The sequence below is a fragment of the Balaenoptera ricei genome, chromosome 18 (genome assembly GCF_028023285.1).
Source record: "Balaenoptera ricei isolate mBalRic1 chromosome 18, mBalRic1.hap2, whole genome shotgun sequence".
Lineage (NCBI taxonomy): Eukaryota > Metazoa > Chordata > Mammalia > Artiodactyla > Balaenopteridae > Balaenoptera > Balaenoptera ricei.
This window is the reverse complement of record NC_082656.1, coordinates 23,232,932-23,252,475: the sequence shown is the minus strand read 5'-3', so window position 1 is coordinate 23,252,475 and position 19,544 is coordinate 23,232,932. Positions and strand designations below refer to the sequence as shown.

Below are 19,544 nucleotides of genomic sequence, written 5' to 3'. Positions count from 1 at the left end.
ATTAGGCAAACAAGATTATCAGGTTTTATGTCAGCTGTATTCTTTTTCTGGAAGGTTGCCTATCTCCACTTCATTTAGTTGTTTTTCTGGGGTTTTATCTTGTTCCTTCATCTGGTATATAGCCCTCTGCCTTTTCATCTTGTCTGTCTTTCTGTGAATGTGGTTTTTGTTCCACAGGCTGCAGGATTGTAGTTTTTCTTGCTTCTGCTGTCTGCCCTCTGGTGGTTGAGGCTCTGTCAGCTATACTCTTACCGAATCTTATGCACATAGAAAGGTGAGGAGAAAATGGACCTAAGATACCTTTTTGATGTTATTGCTTTGAACTCATTAAATCCTAAAACTGAATATTTAAAAACCATATCTTCAATAATTAATGTTTTATTTCTGCTTCTAAAAATTTGACGCAATGGAGCCACAAGAAGGAGTGCTTTTATTCTAAAAGGCACAAGTTTGTTGCTGTGGACATAGTATATGACTTTCAATGAGAAAAAATATATGTTAGTCTACATTGGTTAACATTAAGAGCTGGTATGTTTGCCTTACATGATGTTATAAATTCAATTTAGCTATAGAATAGTAAGAAAGAACATACAGACAGAAAAGTGAACAAAAAATTGTATACATTGCAACACTCTAAAAATATGTTATCCAACAGCAAAGAAAAATGATTGTTACCTTCTGGATAAAAGAGAAAAATTAAGTAAATATCTGAAGCCTTGAACACATAACAACCTTATTATAAATGTCAACATTTATGGACTGCTTTGAAGCCAGGGATAAAAAAGCAGGTAGTTTGAAACAGACAACCATTTAAAATATCTTAATAATTTAAATCATTGTAACTTCAAATGCTTCTTTTCTTCTAAATTTTTGCTTCATGTGCTAGTGAAGGCAACATGTTTATAAACAGGCATTCATGAGTACAATATATCTTATACACTCAAAATATTCATACAGAGTCTTTCACTATTCTTCTGTGAGCCTTCCTATTGTCTCTCTATTGCTATCAATTATCGGGTTGGAAGGCATTTCAGCAAACAGATGACTGATTCAAAGAAAAGAAAACATATCTGTCATTAAGAGAGCCCTCTGATAGTGGATGTCAGCTGTTAAGACCCAAAGGATTTTCTCACCTTTCTATCCTGTAATTTTTGTGGCATAGTCTGTGCTCAGCATTACCCTATACTACATTACCATATGGCCATGTTAATCTTTCGTTCCAATGCATTTTCTCAGTTCAGCTGCAGTTTTTTCCAGCTGTTGAATGTTCCATTGCCATTGTCTTCTCTTTGACTGAAGCTTGTTCACCTGACAGTGCAAACGCTTAAGAATTGCACCGTATCTCTTATGTTGTACCTATTAAAAGAAGAGCACACGTCAATGGGCCTTGAGAAGGAAAAATAGTAAACAGCCATAAAGGATATTTTGACTACTCTAAAGAGGAAAGCACTTGATTAAAAATTACTTACTGTAAATAATAATGATAATAAAAATAAACAGTAATTATAAGTATTCAACACATTACATGCTAGATACTGTGATGAGAGCTTTTTACATATAATTAAATTCTCATAACACCTTATGATGTAAATATTATTATCCCCACTTTTGTATAAACTGAAGATCAAAGAGTTTAAGTAATGCACTCAAGGTTTCACAGCTAGCAAGTGATGGTGTTTGGGATTTGAACACAAGGGAAGCATCTGTGATGGAGGGCCTTCTACTTATCAAAGCAGGTTCTGGTTAAGAGAAATAGTTTCATTTCCTGTATCTGGTGGTTCACTGAAACATAGACCCATTGATCTAAAAGATCCAGGAGATCATGTAGGCCATTTCCCTGCCATTAAGTAGATCAGTATTTATGCTGAGACAGACAAGGCTACAGCGGAAGGCAGTGAGGCACAGTGGAAAGTGCATGGGTTAAGGCTGAATAATATTTCATTGTGTGTATACACCACAGTTTGTTTATCCATTCATCCATTGATGGACACCTGGGTTGTTCCTATTTTTAGCTATTGTGACTAACACTGCTATGAATATGGATATAAATATATCTTTGAGACTCTGCTTTCACTTCTTTTAGGTATATACCCAGAAGCAGAATTGCTGGATCATACAGTAATTCTATTTTTAATTTTTCGCTGAACTGCCATGCCGTTTTCTACTCTGGCTGCACGAGTTTACATTCTCACCAGCATGTGGGATGGTTCCAGTTCTTCACACACTGAAAGTATTTGATATTACCTGTCTTTTTGATCGTAATCATAGCCATCTTAGTGGGTGTGAAGTGGTACTTCCAGTGAGTGTGACAGTGGTATTGTAGTAAAACACCCACTTTAAAATGAACTGATTGAATAATAGAATAGTGGGGCTGGGAAAGTTACTTCTTCATTCTCATGTCTATTTAAGAGAGCGCTCTAGTCAGTCAGGAAGGTGATTCTAGGTCAATACAAAGAAGAATCAATTTGTCAAAACACCAATTCACCAAATTTGTCAAAATAACCAATTTGCCAAAATAAGTTTATAGCTTAAGATGGCTGTAGGGAGACAAGACTCTGGGTTTCTGGGGCCTTAAGACTCTGTCCCCGACCTGTCTCCCCTTCTCTCTGTAACTCAGCTTTCCTTTTAACTGGGACCCTTTTTACTGGGACCCTCAGTACAGTTTCCCCTCTCTCTTTCCCAGCTCCTCCCTTAACTTGGAGCTTCTTCACCTTTATTATGCCATGGCTCATTTTGATAGTATATGAGGACTATGGACTTCTTCTTAGAGTGTTTTTAAATGCATAAAATAAAACATACATGATTACAAAAGAAACCAATTATATGGAAACACAGTTCTGCAGAGCATCAGGGGAACTAGGACAGAAACACTGTAAGCATTCCAAAATACTGATATAAAAACAAAGTTAAAACTTGTCAACTAACACTTCACATAAATTGCTATAAACTTTAAACATCCTTTTAAGTTTCCAGTTTTGTTAATTCTGCAAAGTCAGATAGTTCATTCAAATTGGTGAACTAGGCCTCCTGATATATTGGCAAAACAGAAAGTGACTTTAAAAGAATTATAAATAAATTAGTAAACAGAAACATCATATTAGATAATGAAACTATATTCAAAAGAATATTTTTAATATATCAAGTATATTCAAAGGGATATATATCAACTTATATGTATATATGTAATACATATCACTGCATATAATATTTATTAATATGTAATAAATATATCCATTGATATATCCAACAGCATACATTTATAGGGAGAATATAGTCACTGAATATGCTTATATACATGTTCATAGAATATACTAATAGAAATCAAATAACTAGAACAAAATTTTGGTTACTCCATAAATCTTATTAGCCTGATTCTAAAATTATTCTTCAGCAGTGAAGCTGTGAAACTAATACACCATGGATCAGAGTAGAGACATGCAAAGTCCCCTCAGTGGGACTCTAGATCACCAGCCTCAGCTAGGTATCACAGGAGGTATTAATATAAACAGAAAGACTATATCATCAGAAGGGATTATGTGAAGAACGTAGCACAAAAATAGGCAAGTGAAGGAGGCATGTGTTGGTAGTTCCCATCCAGTGACTACCTGATAAGAATAACGCTGTTACGGAGATTGGCTCCTTGAGTGTCCAGAGCCAGAGGTCAAGAACACTCCAACTCAAATGACTGACTTGATTTCCATGCTCAGTAACCAGCTTTATGATAATTTGCCTTCCAGTGTAGTTTCCTTACAGGGAGAAGAAGCACTGATGACTGGTACGTTTTCTGACTTCCTTGAGAGTTTTGTTTATTATTGTAAATTAATAAACTGGCATTTGAGTTTTATACATCAGGTTCTTGTGAACTCTACTAGCACTTCTCCATGTCTACCCAACTCGATACTTAAAATGTTAATTTTCTAAGCCCACAAGGCTAAAAGGAGGTTTTGGCCAAGAAGTGACTTCGTAAAGGTGAAGGTCACATTGTGAGCCTTCTTGAAGGCCAGCCAATTGTTCAGCCTCTATTGGTATAATTCTGCCTTTGGTATGTGTCAATATTCAAACTTGAATACCATTACACAGCTAAGGATGAAGTGGTTCTGGAGAGAATACAGCTTTTTTTGCCTCTAAGAAATGGAGGGGTTACTATTCTTATTTAGTTATTGTTACACTCAAGGCAGAAATAAGAATAATAATGAAGCAGGGGTGGTGCTCAGAAAACACAGTGGCAAAAAGAGTGGCCTCTTCATTCCCTTCACTCTAGACACACTTCACTTCTAGAATCTGAGTCCAAGTACGTTCTCATCTTAAGACTTTTGCACTTATTTTTTCCTTTGCCTGGAAAGCTATTCCTCAGATCTACATGACTAGCTCCTTCACTTCTTCACATTGTTTGTGTTTTGAAAGTGAAACCAACTCTGCATTCCTGAGATAAACTTTGCTTGGTCATGAGTTACTAACCTTTTTATACATACTAGAGAATGTCAATTTGAAAATATTTTGCATCTACGTTCATGAGGAACATTGGTCTGTAATTACTTTTCTGGTAATGTTCCTGTTCATTCTTTGTGTCAGGGTTATGCTGGCCTCCTAAAATAAGCTGGGAAGAGTTCCACCCTCCATTTTCTGAAAAAATTTGTATAGGCTGGGTATTATTTCTTCCTTAAATGTGTGATAGAATTTACCAGTGAAGCCATGTCAGTCTGAAGCTTTCCTTGTGGGGAGGGTTTTAATTATGAGTTCAATTTCATTGATTCCTACTTCACACCATTTATATAGCCTAATTTTAAATGGACCATAGGTCTAAACATAGAGGTAATTTCTTCCTGTGTTACTGATGGTATGTGCGCTTTTCAAGGAATTTGTCCATTTCATCTAAGTTGTTAAATTTATTGTTGTTTATAATAGGCCTTTATCATCCTTTTAAGTCTATAGGACCTAAGGTACTATCCCCACGATCCTCATGATTTTGATCAGTATTGTTATGGTTTATCAATTTTATTAGTCTTTTCAACTTTTGGCTTTGTTGATTTTCTCTGATTTTCCATTTTCTATTTCACTGATTTCTACTATTTATTATATCATTTCTTCCTATTTGCTATTGGCTGAATTTATTCTTATTTTTCTAGTCTCTTAAGATGGAAGCTTAGATAATTGCTTTTAAACCTTTTTTCTCTTCTAATATGCACATTTAAAGCTGTAAATTTTCCTCTAAATACTGCTCTAGCTATACCCTATGGTTTTTTATATGCTGTGTTTTCATTATCATTCAATTTCAAATATTTTCTAATAATTCTCATGATTTCTTCTTTTTTTGTGATTTCTTCTTTGACTCATGGATTATTTATAATTGTGATGCTCAATTTCAAAATGTTTATGTATTTTCTAGCTTTCTTATTGTTACTGATTTCTAATTAAATTCTGCTGTTATCAAAGAATACCAAATTCTTTGAAATTTATCATCCAGTGTATTGTCTATCTTGGTGAATGTTCCATGTGCATTTGAAAATAAAGTATAATCAACAGTTATTAAGTGGAGTATTTTATATATGGTAATTAGGTTTAGTTGGTAGATAAGTTGTTCAAATGTTCTATATGCTTGCTTACTGATTTTGCATATTGTTCTATCAACTATTCAAAAAAGTTGTTAAGCTCTCCAATATGATTGTAGATTTGTGTCTTTTTCTTTATAATTTTGTCAGTTTTTGCTTATGTATTTTGAAGCTTTATGATTAGGTAAATACACATTTAGTATTATTATTTGTTTCTGGTGAATTGACTGGCCCTCTTCAACTTTGATGGTAGTCCATATCTTAAAATCTACTTGATATTAATACAGCCACGACCAGCTTTCTAAAGATTGATGTCTTCATAGTTTATCTTTTTCTATCTTTCAAACTGTCTGTGTCTTTATATTCAAAGTGCATCTCTTGTGAAAAAGTTATGTTCACAAATTGTTTTCTCAATCCAATCTGATCATTTTTACCTTTTAATTGGAGTGTTTAGTCCATTTACATTTGATGTAACCACTGATATGTTTGGGTTTAAGTCTACCATTTCAGTATTTTTGTTCTATTAGTCTCCTTTGCCTTTTTTATTTATTTCTTTTCTGTTTACACTCAGAGTGGATCACAGACCTAAATATAGAATGCAAAACTATAGAACTCCTAGAAGATAACACGGGAGAAAGCCTAGATGACCTTGGGTTTGGTGACGTCTTTTTACATACAACACTAAAGGCACAATCCATGAAAGAAATAATTGATAAGCTGGACCTCAAAAAAATTAAACCTTCTGCTCTGTAAAAGACACTGTCAAGAAAATAAGACAAGCCAGAGACTGGGAGAAAATATTTGCAAAAGACACATCTGATAAAGAACTGTTATTCAAAATATACAACAAACTCTTAAAATGCAACAATAAGAAAACAAATAACCAGATTAAAAAGTAGGTCAGAAACCTGAACAGACACCACACCAAAGAAGATATACAAATGGCAAATAAGCACATGAAAACATGTCCCACATGAAATGTCATCAGGGAAATGAGAATTAAAACAACAAGATACCACTACACACCTATTAGAATGACCAAAATCTGCAACACTGACGGCACCAAATGCTGGTGAGGATGTGGAGCAAGAGGAACTCTCTCATTCATTGCTGGTGGGAATGCAAAATGGTACAGCCACTTTGGAAGACAGTTTGGTGGTTTCTTACAAAACTAAACATACTCTACCACATGATCCAGCAATCACACGCTTTGGCATTTACCCAAAGGAGTTGAAAACTGATATCCACACAAAAATACAGATGTTTTTATAGCAGCTTTATTCATAATTGCCAAAACTTGGAAGCAATCAAGATGTCCCTCAGTAGGTGAAAGAATAAACTGTTGTACATCCAGACAACAGATATTATTTAGCACTAAAAAGATAAATAAATAAAACAAAAAATGAGCTATCAAGCCATGAAATGTCACAAGGAACCTTAAATGCATATTACTAAGTGGAAGAAGCCAATCTGAAAAGGCCACAAACTGTATGATTCTAACTATACAATATTCTGGAAAAGGTAAAACCATGGAGACAGTAAAAAGATCTGTGGCTGACAGAGGTTGGGGGAGGGAGGGATGAATACATAGAGCAAAGAGGATTTTTAGGACAGTGATACTTTTTTTTTTAATTAGTTATCTATTTTATACATATTAGTGTATATATGTCAATCCCAATCTCCCAATTCATCCCACCACCACCACCCCCCTGAAACTCTTCCGTATGATATTATAATGGTGGATACATGTCATTATACATCTGTCAAAATTCATAGAAGGTACAAAACCAAGAGTAAACCCTAATGTAAACTATGAACTCTGGGTGATAATGATGTGTCAACATAGGTTTATCAGTTGTAACAAATGTACCACCCTGGTGGGAGTTGTTGATAGCTTGGGAGGCTGCCAGGGGGCAGAGAGTATGAGGGAACACTGTACCTTCTGCTCAATTTTGCTGTGAACCTAAAACTGCTCTGAAAAAATAAAGTCTATTAAAAAAATCAATAACCATCACTGTTCTTGTATATTTAATGTGACTTTTTTTCTGGCTGCTTTTAAGATTTTTTTTCTTTGTACTTGGTTTTCAGTAGCTTGACTATAATTTCCTTAGATACAGTTTTCTTTGTATTTATCCTGCTTTGGGTTTGATAAATTTCTTGAATCTATGAGTTATTTTTTTAGTCAAGTTTGGAAAGTTGTTGGCCAGTATTTCTTAATATTTCTGTTCCTTTTTCTCTCTCTCTCCTCATCTCCTGGAACTCTAATTACCCATATGTCACATTGTTTAACATGGTCTCACAAGTCACTAAGGCTCTATGCATTTTCTTCAATTTTTTTTCTTTTTCTCTGTATGCTTGCTTTGATGACTTCTACTGATCTGTCTTCAAGCTTAAGAAAGATCTTGCTTCTGTTGTGTCTAACCTGCTATTAATTACACCCAATAAATTTTTTCAACTTTTTCTTCAGTTCTAAGATTTCCATTTGGTTCTTTTATATGATTAATATTCTTTCTCTTTACCCATTACTGTGTATCCATCTTTCATGTAGAGCAGGGGTCCCCAACCCCGGGGCCGTGGACCAGTACTGGTCTGAGGCCTGTTAGGAACCAGGCCACACAGCAGGAGGTGAGAGGTAGGCGAGTGAGCAAAGCTTCACCTGCCGCTCCCCATCGCTCGCGTTACCGCCTGGACCATATACTCCCCCCATCCCTGTCCGTGGAAAAATAGTCTGCCACGAAACTGGTCCCTGGTGCCAAAAAGGTTGGGGACTGCTGCTGTAGAATATTTAACATATTTAATCATAATTTTCCGTCCTTGCCGAACAACTGCTGAGTCAACTGTGACTGTTTTTCTTGATTAATTGTCCTCTTAATTATTGGTAATACTTCTCTATTTGTTTACATGTGTAAGAACGCTTTTTATTAACTGAACAGTGTACATATATTATAAACTCTGGATTATGTTACTTTCTTCTGAAAAGTTTTGAATTTTGTTCTAACAGTCAGTTAAGTTACTGGTGGATCATCTTGAACTTGTGAGACCTTATTTTATACTTTTGCTAGAGAGTGTCCATTTCAGTTTTGTTCTTAGATCTAGGCCTTGTCTTTAGTCTAGTTTTGCGTTAGTTCTTAGTTCTGAGTATGGTCTTTACTCCTAAAGTGTGGCAGTAGTAGCAGTGGGCAGATGCTAAAATCTCAGGTCAGTTCTTCAGCATTGTAGCTGTTTTTCCCCACTGTGATCCTTGAAATTTTACCCCCGCCCCCAATGCAACTGCAGTTCAAGTTAAAGCCAAGGATTTGAAGGGAGATAATACAGAAGTTTGAGGCTCCAAATAAGGCCAAATTTAATATTTACTCAATCAACCTCATGATGAGGGGTAGGAATACCTAAAACAGTATAAAATGATTTCAAACATAAGTTATTATTATTATTTGTGGTGATAATTATTAAGAGAACATATTAAATATTAGTAAGATCATGGAACTTATCTTACGACCCAGTAATTCTACTTCTTGATACAAAGGGTGTGTGTACTATGTTCACTACAACGTTACTTTTAATAGTGAAACGCTGGAAATAATGTCTATCAGTTGTGGCATGTTTATATAAATTAAGGTATAGTCATACTGTGAGATATTTTGCAGCAGTTAAAAAGAATAATGTAGGCCCATAGGTACTAATATGAAAAAAAACTGTGATATAGGTTATTGAGTAAGTAAAGTAGTTGCAAAATTATATGTATGGTACTTTACGTAATCTTCCCCTATGCATAGATGTGTGTACATGCACATGTATATATATACATATATACATACATACTCATGCTTAACCAAGTGCACACACCAAACAGCGGTTGCCATTAGGAAGAGGTGAGTGTGATAAGAGAGCAGTGTAATGGCAGGCAGTGGTCAAAGGAACTTTAGCCTTCCCTCTAAAATTTTAATCTTTTCCACAGAGAATATATTTCCACAGAAGTGAAAACCATTTTTTAAAAAGATTGGGAGTAGAGTCCAAAAGACATGGACTCATATTCTATTCTGTCCCTTATCACTAGCTATATAACCTTGTACAAGTTATTTAAATTTTCTGAAATTCTGTAAAATATGTTACTGTGAGAATTTAAATGGGATAGCCTACACAAAGTGCTTGAAAAATACCAGGCACTCAATAAACAACAATAGATTTAATAATACTGAACATTTCTTCTTGTACCTTTTGTAAGATAGAATAATTTGTTACCATGTTATCTAGCTATCTGAATCATTCTTACCCTGCTTTTAGTTTACCTTTTTACCTTTGCTTCTTTGGGTTTTTCATGTAGGACCGGCTTTCTAGTTGTGTAATCATTTCTGTGGCTGACCTCAGTAAATGAATGGATTAGTTAATTGTGTAACCTGCATGTTGCATTGTAACAAGTGAAACATATTTTGTTCCTGATCCCTAGTAGCTCTGAAAGCACTCTAAATTTTTCCCTGTCCTTTAAATTTGGAGCTCAAATTGAACAAAATTTAGGCAAGAGTAACCGTTAATAAATCTTAAAATGCTTTACACAATACCTGTTATCACAAAATGTTACTTGCAGCACTCATCATTTGCTAAAAACTTCTTAACTGCTCTAGTTTCCCTTCCCTGAAAACTCTTGGATTTGGCAAATAACATGGTTTTAAAAATGACTGTTGCTTAATGCTTTGTATTTGAAGCTTTGTGCTTGTATGCTTTGTATTTTGCTTCCCCACTTTTTTTCGTCAGTGACTCATAACTTATCTTTATTTTCCTCTCTATAGTTCCTTTCTTCTAAAATATATATAAAGACAGACAAGAGACAGGGAAAAAAGGCATTTTGGGGTAATTATTTTGAAATACTTCTTTCATTCAGATATGGCCTAAAATTACCAAAAACATTCATTTGACTAAAAAAAAAAAAACATGTAAAATTCAAAAACCATTTTCAGTTTTTCTTAATCAAAAAATGTAAAAAGCAATATTAATATCAAGATTAAACATGCAAAGCACAAAATATTGAAAGAATTAAACATTAGAACAAAAGAATACTATAATCCAGGCAAAAGATGACCATGAACTGTACCAAGGCCATGGCTAAAAACATCCAGAAGGAATAGAAAAAAAAAAAAAAAAGACTCAAAAAAGAAATAAGTAATAAAAATCTTCTGGTATTTGAATTTATACTCTTAAAAAACTAGTTGTTTTGAGAAAGAAGTTACTTGTGTCAATGATAAATTCTCATCAAGCAATAAATGAAATTGTTGGGAAAAAAATGCAGTGTTCTCAAGACAATGCTGTGGCTGTGGTATTTGTCCTTCAGTTCTATATAGTTTATTACAGATAATCTCTAATTTCTTAGATTTTCATTTTTTCAACCATAACATTGTGATAGAATTGAGGACTACTTTTTAATGCATTAGAGTTAATAAAACTAATATTAAAAAGCCTAAAAGGATCTTTAGTAACCCTATTATGAAAGCTTAAAAAAGAGCTTATTAAATTTCACGATAAGAAATATAATGATGAAAACATTAAAAACTGAAGTCTCAAGCTCAATGACATTCCATCTAAATCTATCATTAGTAGACATTTACATCACCCTTTACCACTAAAAATACCTATGTACACTTCTGCTTCTGTCAAAATAAAGTAGATGCATTTCATATACCTATTCCTCATGCTAAGTACAACTAAAATCCCTGGACACTGTATATAATATTAGCATAAGAAGCTTCTAAAAGGTGGAGAGAAGAAGGCAGACTGGCTGGAGACCTTAGGACCCTAGGAATGACTTGGTAATGAGTTCCCTGGGTTTTCATTTTGCCTCATATATCCCAGACTGGATATGGGGAAGACAGCAAGCTGGAAATGCCAATAGGTGCAGACAAAAACAAAACAAAACAAAACAAAACAAAAAAACTCCAAGAAAAGCCTGCTATCTAGCCAAAGGACCAGGAAAAAGGCAGACTCTGCAAGACTGAACACTTTTAGGTAGTAACTACTAAAGTCAAACACCACAGAGAAAACTATGGCCCCCCCACCACCCACACTAGCAAAGCCTACACTTTCACCATTGCTGGGCTATTACAAGGTGCCCCGGTCCTCCTGCTGGGCCGGTGTCAGAGAAGGCTGACTGGGGAGCCAGGACTTTTCATTCCCTCTGGAAAGTAACAAACCACATCCTCTGGTGTGAGTGGAGCCCATCTGGGGAGGCTGGACTTCTACTCCCATCTAGTGGTAACAAGGCATTCTTCCCCCTCCTCACTGGGAGAATGTCAGAGGAGGCCTAGTGGAGAGTCAGGGCTTTTACCACCGCTCAGTGGTAGCGAGGCCACATCTACACGGGAGCAGTAAAGAGGTGCTCCTGCCCTCCCAGCCACGGGCTTATCAACAGAAGCCTAGTGGGCAGCCAGAACTCCCACTTTTGACTAGCAGTAACAAGAAGCCCTTCTTCCCGCCGTGAGTGTCCATGGAGACTCTGAACTTCCAGTACTACCTGGAAGCAACAATGACCCAGAGTCTTAAAACATAATACCCAACATGTCCAGATCTCAATAGAAAATCTCTCATCAAAGCAAGAACCAGGAAGACCTCACACTGAGTAAGAAATAACAATCAACATGTGCCAACACCAAGAAAATGCAGAAGTTAGCATTATCTGACAAGCATTTTAAAGCCGATCATCATAAAAATGCTTCAATGAGTAATTATGAATTTCCTGAAACAAATGAAAATATAAAAAGTCTCAGCAAAGGAATAAAGGATACAAAGAACCAAATGGAAAAAACACAGTAACTGAAATAAAAAATTTCATGGGATGGTTCAATAGCAGAATGGAGGGGATAAAGGAAAGAATCAGTGAATGGAAGATAGAACTCAAAGGATTACTCAATCTGAAAAACTGAGAGACAAAAGACTGAAAAAAAGAAACGAAGAGGGCCTCAGGGACCTGTAGAGCTATATCAAAAAAAGACCTATGATTTGTGTCATCAGAGTCCTGGAAGGATAGGAGAAAAGAGGGCAGAACTGCAAAAGTATTCAAATAAATCAGAGCTGAAAATTTCTCTAATTTGGTAAAAGACATAAGCCTACAGAATCAAGAAGCTGAGAATTTTCCAGATAGTATAAATCCAAAGAAATTAGTTCCAAAACATATAACAGTAAAACTTCTGAAAACTAAAGACAGGAAGGCTTGAAAGCAGCAAGAAACAAATACCTTATCTGCAGAGAGAAAAACAATTCAAATGACAGTGGATTATCTGTTAGAAATCATAGAGACCAGAAAGAAGTGGCACAGCATTTTTCAACTGAAAAGAACTGTCAACCCAGAATTCTATATCGACCAAAATATCTTTCAGAGATGAAAGGGAAATGAAGACATTCTCAGATGAGAAAAAAGAAAAAACCCAGAGACTGCCACCAGCCGACTTCTCCTAAAAGAATGAATTTAGAAATTTTCTAAAGAGAAAGGAAATGACAAAAGAGGAAATCTTAGAACATCAGGAAGGAAGAAAGAATATGGTGGAGTAAAAATATGGGTAAATACAATAGACAAATGGAGAGGGCATAGCTAAAGGGTATGGGGTTTCTTTTGAGGTGATGAAAATTTCTAAAATTGACTATGGTAATGGTTACAAATTATCTGTATTCATACTAAAACCCATTGAATTATGCAGTTTAAATGGGTGAATTGTATGTATGTGAACTATATCTCAATAAAGCTGTTTTCAAAATCAGCATAGTGGTAGCCTGAGGAAAAGGGACAAGATAACTTTCTGGGCATGATGCAAAAGTTTTATATCTTGATCTAGGTCATGGTAACCCAGGTGTATGTATAAATTGTCAAAATTAATCAAGCTAAACCCTTATAAATAGTGTACCTACTCTTATGACAATTATACCTTAATAAAAATTACTAAGAATCTCAAATTTCTCTCCAAAATGCTTTTACCAATTTATACTCATACCAATAGTATTTTAGAATTCAGGTGGTCCACATCTTACAAATTCTAATATTGATAATTGACAGGCTAAATTTGGGGCCTTACTGTGGCTTTAATTATTAACCCCTTATGGTTAGCGAGGTTGTTCATCATTTCCATTGGGGTTTTTTTTTGATATTCATGTTTTGAAAGGTAAGACTTTTCATACCATTTTACCAATGTTCTATGGCTTGTTTGAAATTTTCTTATCTCTTAGTCACTTATGTATGTTACAAATACCCTCTCTCAAAATGAGCCTTGTCTTCTTTATTGTTATGCTGCATCTCAATAATCTAGAAATTTATGATACAGTCAAAAGTAACATTTAATCATGCAGTTTGCATATATGTCTGTGTATCTTTTAAAATAAATACTTCTGTAACACAAATGGTTAAGTTTGTCTCCTATATTGTCTTCAGTCCTTGTGGAAGCATGTGCATGTATGTGTTAAGAGGTAGGAATCTAATTTTATTTCAAAATTGTCTTTATTTTTTCATATGGCTAACTTGTTTGTACCATTTATGATGGATTATTTCTGGATTCTTTTTTTCTGTTTCATTAATCATTTTTTCTATTTCTATGCCACTTATATACTGTCTTACTATTATAGTTTTATAATAATCTTGATATCTAGAAGGGTAAAAAAATACCCATTTATTTAGATTGCCAGTAAAATATAAGATAAAATCATGGTGTTTCTTGAAGAGAATGTTTTGTAAAGGTGAGGGTTTTTGTCTTCAAATTCCTCAGGTTTTTTTAATTGTGTCAATTAGTCACAAACAAGTTGAAAATATACATCTTTTTATTTTCCAAAGTAATTTTTAAGGGTGAAAATTATTTTTTGCCCTTAACAACGTACACTTTTCCATTTCTGTTCTGCCCTCATCTAAACAATAATGACTATAGAGGTCTGCCAGTGGCACCTCAAATTTAGTCTCACTTTTAATTTTACATATCAGTTTGTTGTTTTTAATTGGACAGTTGAAAATTACAAATAGGAAGTCAGAGGGGTTTAGAATACCAGTACTTCCATTGTCTTTACTCTACTTTGAAGAGTCTTTAATTTCTGTCTAGGAGTGGTCATATTTTTGACTGGGTAGCTTCTGCTTCCTTTTTTTTTTATGTTTATAGCAACTTTATTCATAATGGCCTAAACCTGGAAGCAAGAAAGATGTCCTCTAGCAGGTGAATGGATAAACAGTGGTACATCTAGAGAATGGAATTATCACTCAGCTCACTATCAAGACATGAAAACACATGGAAGGATTTTAAATGCATGTTGCTAGGTGAAAGAAGCCAATCTGAAAAGGCCACATACAGTATTAGCCTCTGATTTCTAGCCATTAATTGGGTACAAAATTGGTGGAATGCGACCTGGAAGAATTCTAGGCCAGATTTAAATAAGAGTGAGTACTTGCTTTCTTTGAATGTATTACTATATCTGAGTATTTTTGAATGAGGGAGTCTCTATACTTATCTATTAATGGTTTAGACTTATCAACTGCTTTTTGTAGTTCTTTTTTGTTCTCTAGCTGTTTTGGGAATTGAGAGTAAACCATGGAAATTATGACTATAGTAAAAGTTTAAGAAATGATCCCATAAAACATTGAAATCCAGATAATTAAGACTTACCTCTATTTCTTTTCTTAATTTTTCATGTGTCTTTTTTTCTTCCTCAAGAAAACAAGTTTTTTCAATGATGGATTCTTTTACAGTTATAATTTTGTCCTTTAGGTTTGTAATGTCTTCCTGTATGTTTATAGAATTTAAAATATACACATCAAACAATGAATGGTCAATATAAATCCAAGATTTTCAGTGTTTCTGTAATTTAAGAAAACTAGCCATCACATTTAATTTTGATAAATAGGATTAGAATATTACTTCTATAGGTACGAGGAACAAAGAATGGTTATTCAAACAAGCAAACCTTAGATTTGAAAATATGGAAGTAAAAACCAAATGAAAATAAGACATAAAGGAAAGTGGTAGTCACAGGGGCAATTGCCCAGCTATGATATAAAGGATATTTTTTAATTCTTTAGCAAGAAATAATAGATATTTTAAGTTTTTATCTCCCAACGTCTTCAAAGAATGTTAAGAAAAAGATGCTTAGGGTATAATTATTAATTCATATTGTTTGTGTAACAGCTTTAAGCACACTAAATTGATTTTAATTGGTCTGGATCCATTAGCCTGGAAGCTAGAGTTTCAACATCTTTGTGAGTCACACCTTCTGTAACAAATGGATTAATTGTTTACTGTGATTTTGTTTGACTATATATTTTTATTAATCCACAAGGGATTTGGGGATGTTTCCTTTATGGATTTGCACATATGGCATAGTTGTTACATAACTCATGCACTTATACAAGTTTTCAAATTTCTGAATCGAGTTAGAGCACCCATGGGTATTTTATTAAGTTAATGATAAGTGTATCACTTAGTAAGTGTACTTGCAATAAAAGGAATAATAGAAAACATTTTAATAAGTGGTATTTCAAACCTGTACTTGTTTCATCAGGTTTCCTTCTGGATTTTGGAGATCCTGCATAAGTTCCTCTTTCATTGTCTTTAGTTTTTTAACAAGGTCTCGTTTCTCATCGAGTTCAGTCATGAATGACCATTTGCTCTCTACCTCTCTCAAACTATCTTTATGTGCTTTTATTTTTGCATAGTATTCATTATATCTTATCATTTGTTCCTCAAAATCTTCTTGCGCTGCCTCTATGTCAAATTTAAGCTTCACATTTTCTGTATGTAAGGATTTGATTTGATTTTCCAGGTTTCCACACTGAAGTCTGGTATTCTGTATGGCAGCATCTTGCTGATAAATTTGCCTTTCTGTTTCTTTAGTTTCTTCAGAGACAGATGCTATTTGTGTTTTAAGCTCATGAAGTTCATTCTGTAAGATATTTCAACATTATTATTATTAGTTCATGATATTCAACATGAAAGAAAAGTCATTGTTTTGATCCATAGTGTGTGTAGAAAAATCACTTAACATAAAAAATATATATTTATCAGATATAGAAAAATTGATGCATAACAGGAGACATGTAATAAAGTAACAAAATTATTTTATAATCAGAGGGAGCCCAGGGTTATATATTTCTTATTTTTTAATGTTCATCTAATTCTAAATATTAAAATTTTATCCTTTGTCTTAACATTTTATATGTAAAAGATACTTTACAATCATTTTAATAATATATTTGTGGGCAATCAGAAGTACAAACTAAAGAAAAACTATATGATAAAACCCTGACTTGAAAACACAAAAGATCTAGGTTCTAGTTTCCTTACTACTATTTACTAGTTGGGGTGATCATACATAGCAAACTTAATTACCCTATTCAAACGTCACTGTCTTCATTTGTAAGATGAGTTTAAAGGTATATTTAGCTTTGCCTCTCTGAGGCATTTGGCATTTCTAATCAGCACCTCCTTTTTAAAACCTACCAGCACTCTTCTCTGCTTCTCCTCAGATATCTCTGAGCATTGCTTTTCAATCTCGATGGTTCCTTCAAATACAGGTTTTCCTCAGGGTGCGGTCATCATAATTTCCTCCTCTCATTCTGTATATACTCCTTGGGTAATCTTATCCATACTTAGATCTTGAGATAAATATATGTGCTAATGATTCACAGAATATAAGTGGCTGTTAAGTCCTATACCCAGCTGCCACTGGCCATCTCAAATTCATCGTGTCCAAAAATCAGACTAATCCTCCCCTCCCCGATCCCATCTTGCTCTCCCTTGTATCAGTCACTTATTGTCAGAACCACAAAACCTCGGTGACATATAACTAGTGTTTATTGCTCATGTGACGAGAAGCAACTGGGCTTGGCTAGGTGGTTCTGTTGACTTTGGTTGGATTTCCTCAAATGTCTGGAGGTTGGCTGGCTGTAAGATGATTTAGGTTGGCTTCAACTGGGCCAACCGGGGTGTCTTGGCTTTGCTTCACATGTATCTTATCCTCTAGTGGGCCAGGCCAGGCATGTCCTTCTCATGATGATAGCAGATGCAGAAGAATGGAAGCCCAATTATGGAACAACTTTTTCAAACTTCTGTTTGAATAACATCCCAGCTGGTCACATGATCAAATCTCAGTGGAGGGGTAGAAAGTATGTCCACCCATTATGGGAGGGCATTATAATGATAAATGGCAAAGGGTGTGGATATACATGAGGATGAAGATTTGGGACTAAAAATACAAATTACCACGCCCCTATGTTCCCAAACTTAGTTAATGGTATTCCTTTGGGAGTCATATTTAATTCCTCCCTTCTCTTTATATTTAACTATTCATCAAATTCTGTAGATCCTCCCACCAATACAACTGTAGGCCTTTATCCTTTTTCTTCTATCCAGTATGGTCGTCCTCTTTAAATGAATCTATAATTTGGGGAGGGAAGCACTTCACTAAAAAGGCAGACCCAGCCTATCCTTTTCTTGGCAGAGACAAGAGAGGGAAGTACAGTGAAAAATACATCGTGCTGATGAACTTCAATCTTTATCTCCAGCTCTAATATTTAAAATGCCCACTCGACAGTTCTATTTGGATATCTAATAGATGTCTCAACTACACAGGTTCAGGAAACAACTTTTAATTTGCACACCCAACATGCTCCTCTTCCAGCTTTCCTGATTTCCATAAACTGTACCACTTTCTACCTGGACACTTAAAAACCTAGTAGTCGTTCTTGATTCTTCCCTTTACCTTAACCCCCACAACCTATTTACCAACAAATCTTGACGGTTGGGCCTCCAAAATATATAAAATCCCAGCTCACTTCTGACCAGTCTTTGTAGCATAGTCCAGCTTCCAACTGGTCCCCCTGTTTCCATGCTTCCTCCTCTCCCCCAACTAGACTCCATTTCTCAGGCAGAAGAATCCTTTAAAAACATAAATCATATCATGCTACTTCCCTGCTCAAGATCCTCCAGTGGTTTTCCATTGCACTAATAATAAAATTCAAATTCTGTAATATGGCTTTTAAGGCCATACATGCTCTAATCCCTATCCACTTTGCCATCCCTCTCGTGTACTACTCTCCCCACTTCCAGCCTCCTTTTGTTTATGAAATACGCCTAGTTCCTTCTCTCCTAAGGGCATTTGTAATTGTTCCCTGCACCTTAGAATTCTCTATCCCTAGCTATTACCTGCTGGGGTCTTTGTCTTTCACAGTTCAGCTTTATTATTACTCCTCAGAACAGTCTTCCCTGAATCAAAATATAAATTAACTACCCACCTTCCTCCCCATTATTCTCTACACATAATCCTATCGTATTCCCTTTGTAACACCTCAATCAATGGAATTACTTTATATCTTTATTGCTTGCCTGCCTTAACTAGAAAGTAAACTCCATGGGTGCAGTAAACTTGTCTAACTTCTTTACCACCATCTTCCCTGTAGTTAAAATAGTACCTGGCACAAAGTTGGTGCTCTATAAATATTTAATAAATGAGTGAATGAGTGATGTACATGCAATGGTCAGGAAAGGGACACATGACCTGTCAACTAGATCAGGCTGTTGACCCTATTGATCAATATGGGGAGATGACATTCACACTAATTTGGTCATCATCTCTTCTCTTTCTTGGACTGACATAACTAACAGACTGTTGACTTTTCTCCCTGGCTTTATTCAATTCCTCCTCCAATCCATTTCTACTCTTCCACTAGAATTATATGTCTTCTTGTTGTTGTTGCTGTCTCTCCCTCCTCCTGCTTCTCCTCCTCTTCCTCCTCCTCCCTCTCCTTCCTTCTTCCTTCTTTTCTTCCTCTTTCTCATCTCCCTCCCCCTCTTCTCTTTCCTTTCTTTGTTAATGGATTTATTGAAATATAATTGATATAAATAAACTGCACATATTTAAACTTTACAGTTTGACAAGTTTTGACTTAACTTTTATGATCATGAGACTGTCACAATTAAGACAGTGAACCTATCCATTACCCACATGTCCAAAAATCAGACATGTCCCAAAAAGTTTCCTCCTGATCCC

At 35.0% G+C, this 19,544-nt stretch overlaps 1 protein-coding gene across 10 annotated transcripts in view; it reads right to left on the bottom strand.

Annotated features, from left to right (window-relative positions):
- Positions 1–411: 411 nt before the first annotated feature.
- Positions 412–19,544, bottom strand: part of CCDC122 (coiled-coil domain containing 122) — a 35,126-nt gene continuing 15,993 nt past the window's right edge. For 9 of the 10 annotated variants that reach the window (XM_059902673.1, XM_059902675.1, XM_059902667.1 and 6 more), the window contains 3 exons: positions 16,041–16,439; positions 15,167–15,283; positions 412–1,356 (listed from right to left, as the gene is read on the bottom strand). In XM_059902673.1, coding sequence (XP_059758656.1) covers positions 1,207–1,356; positions 15,167–15,283; positions 16,041–16,232 — 459 coding nt within the window. In that variant the 5' untranslated portion in view covers positions 16,233–16,439 and the 3' untranslated portion in view covers positions 412–1,206. Of the gene's footprint in view, positions 1,357–15,166; positions 15,284–16,040; positions 16,440–16,996; positions 17,028–19,544 lie in introns of those variants that run through there. The other variant, XM_059902677.1, reaches the window with a different exon arrangement.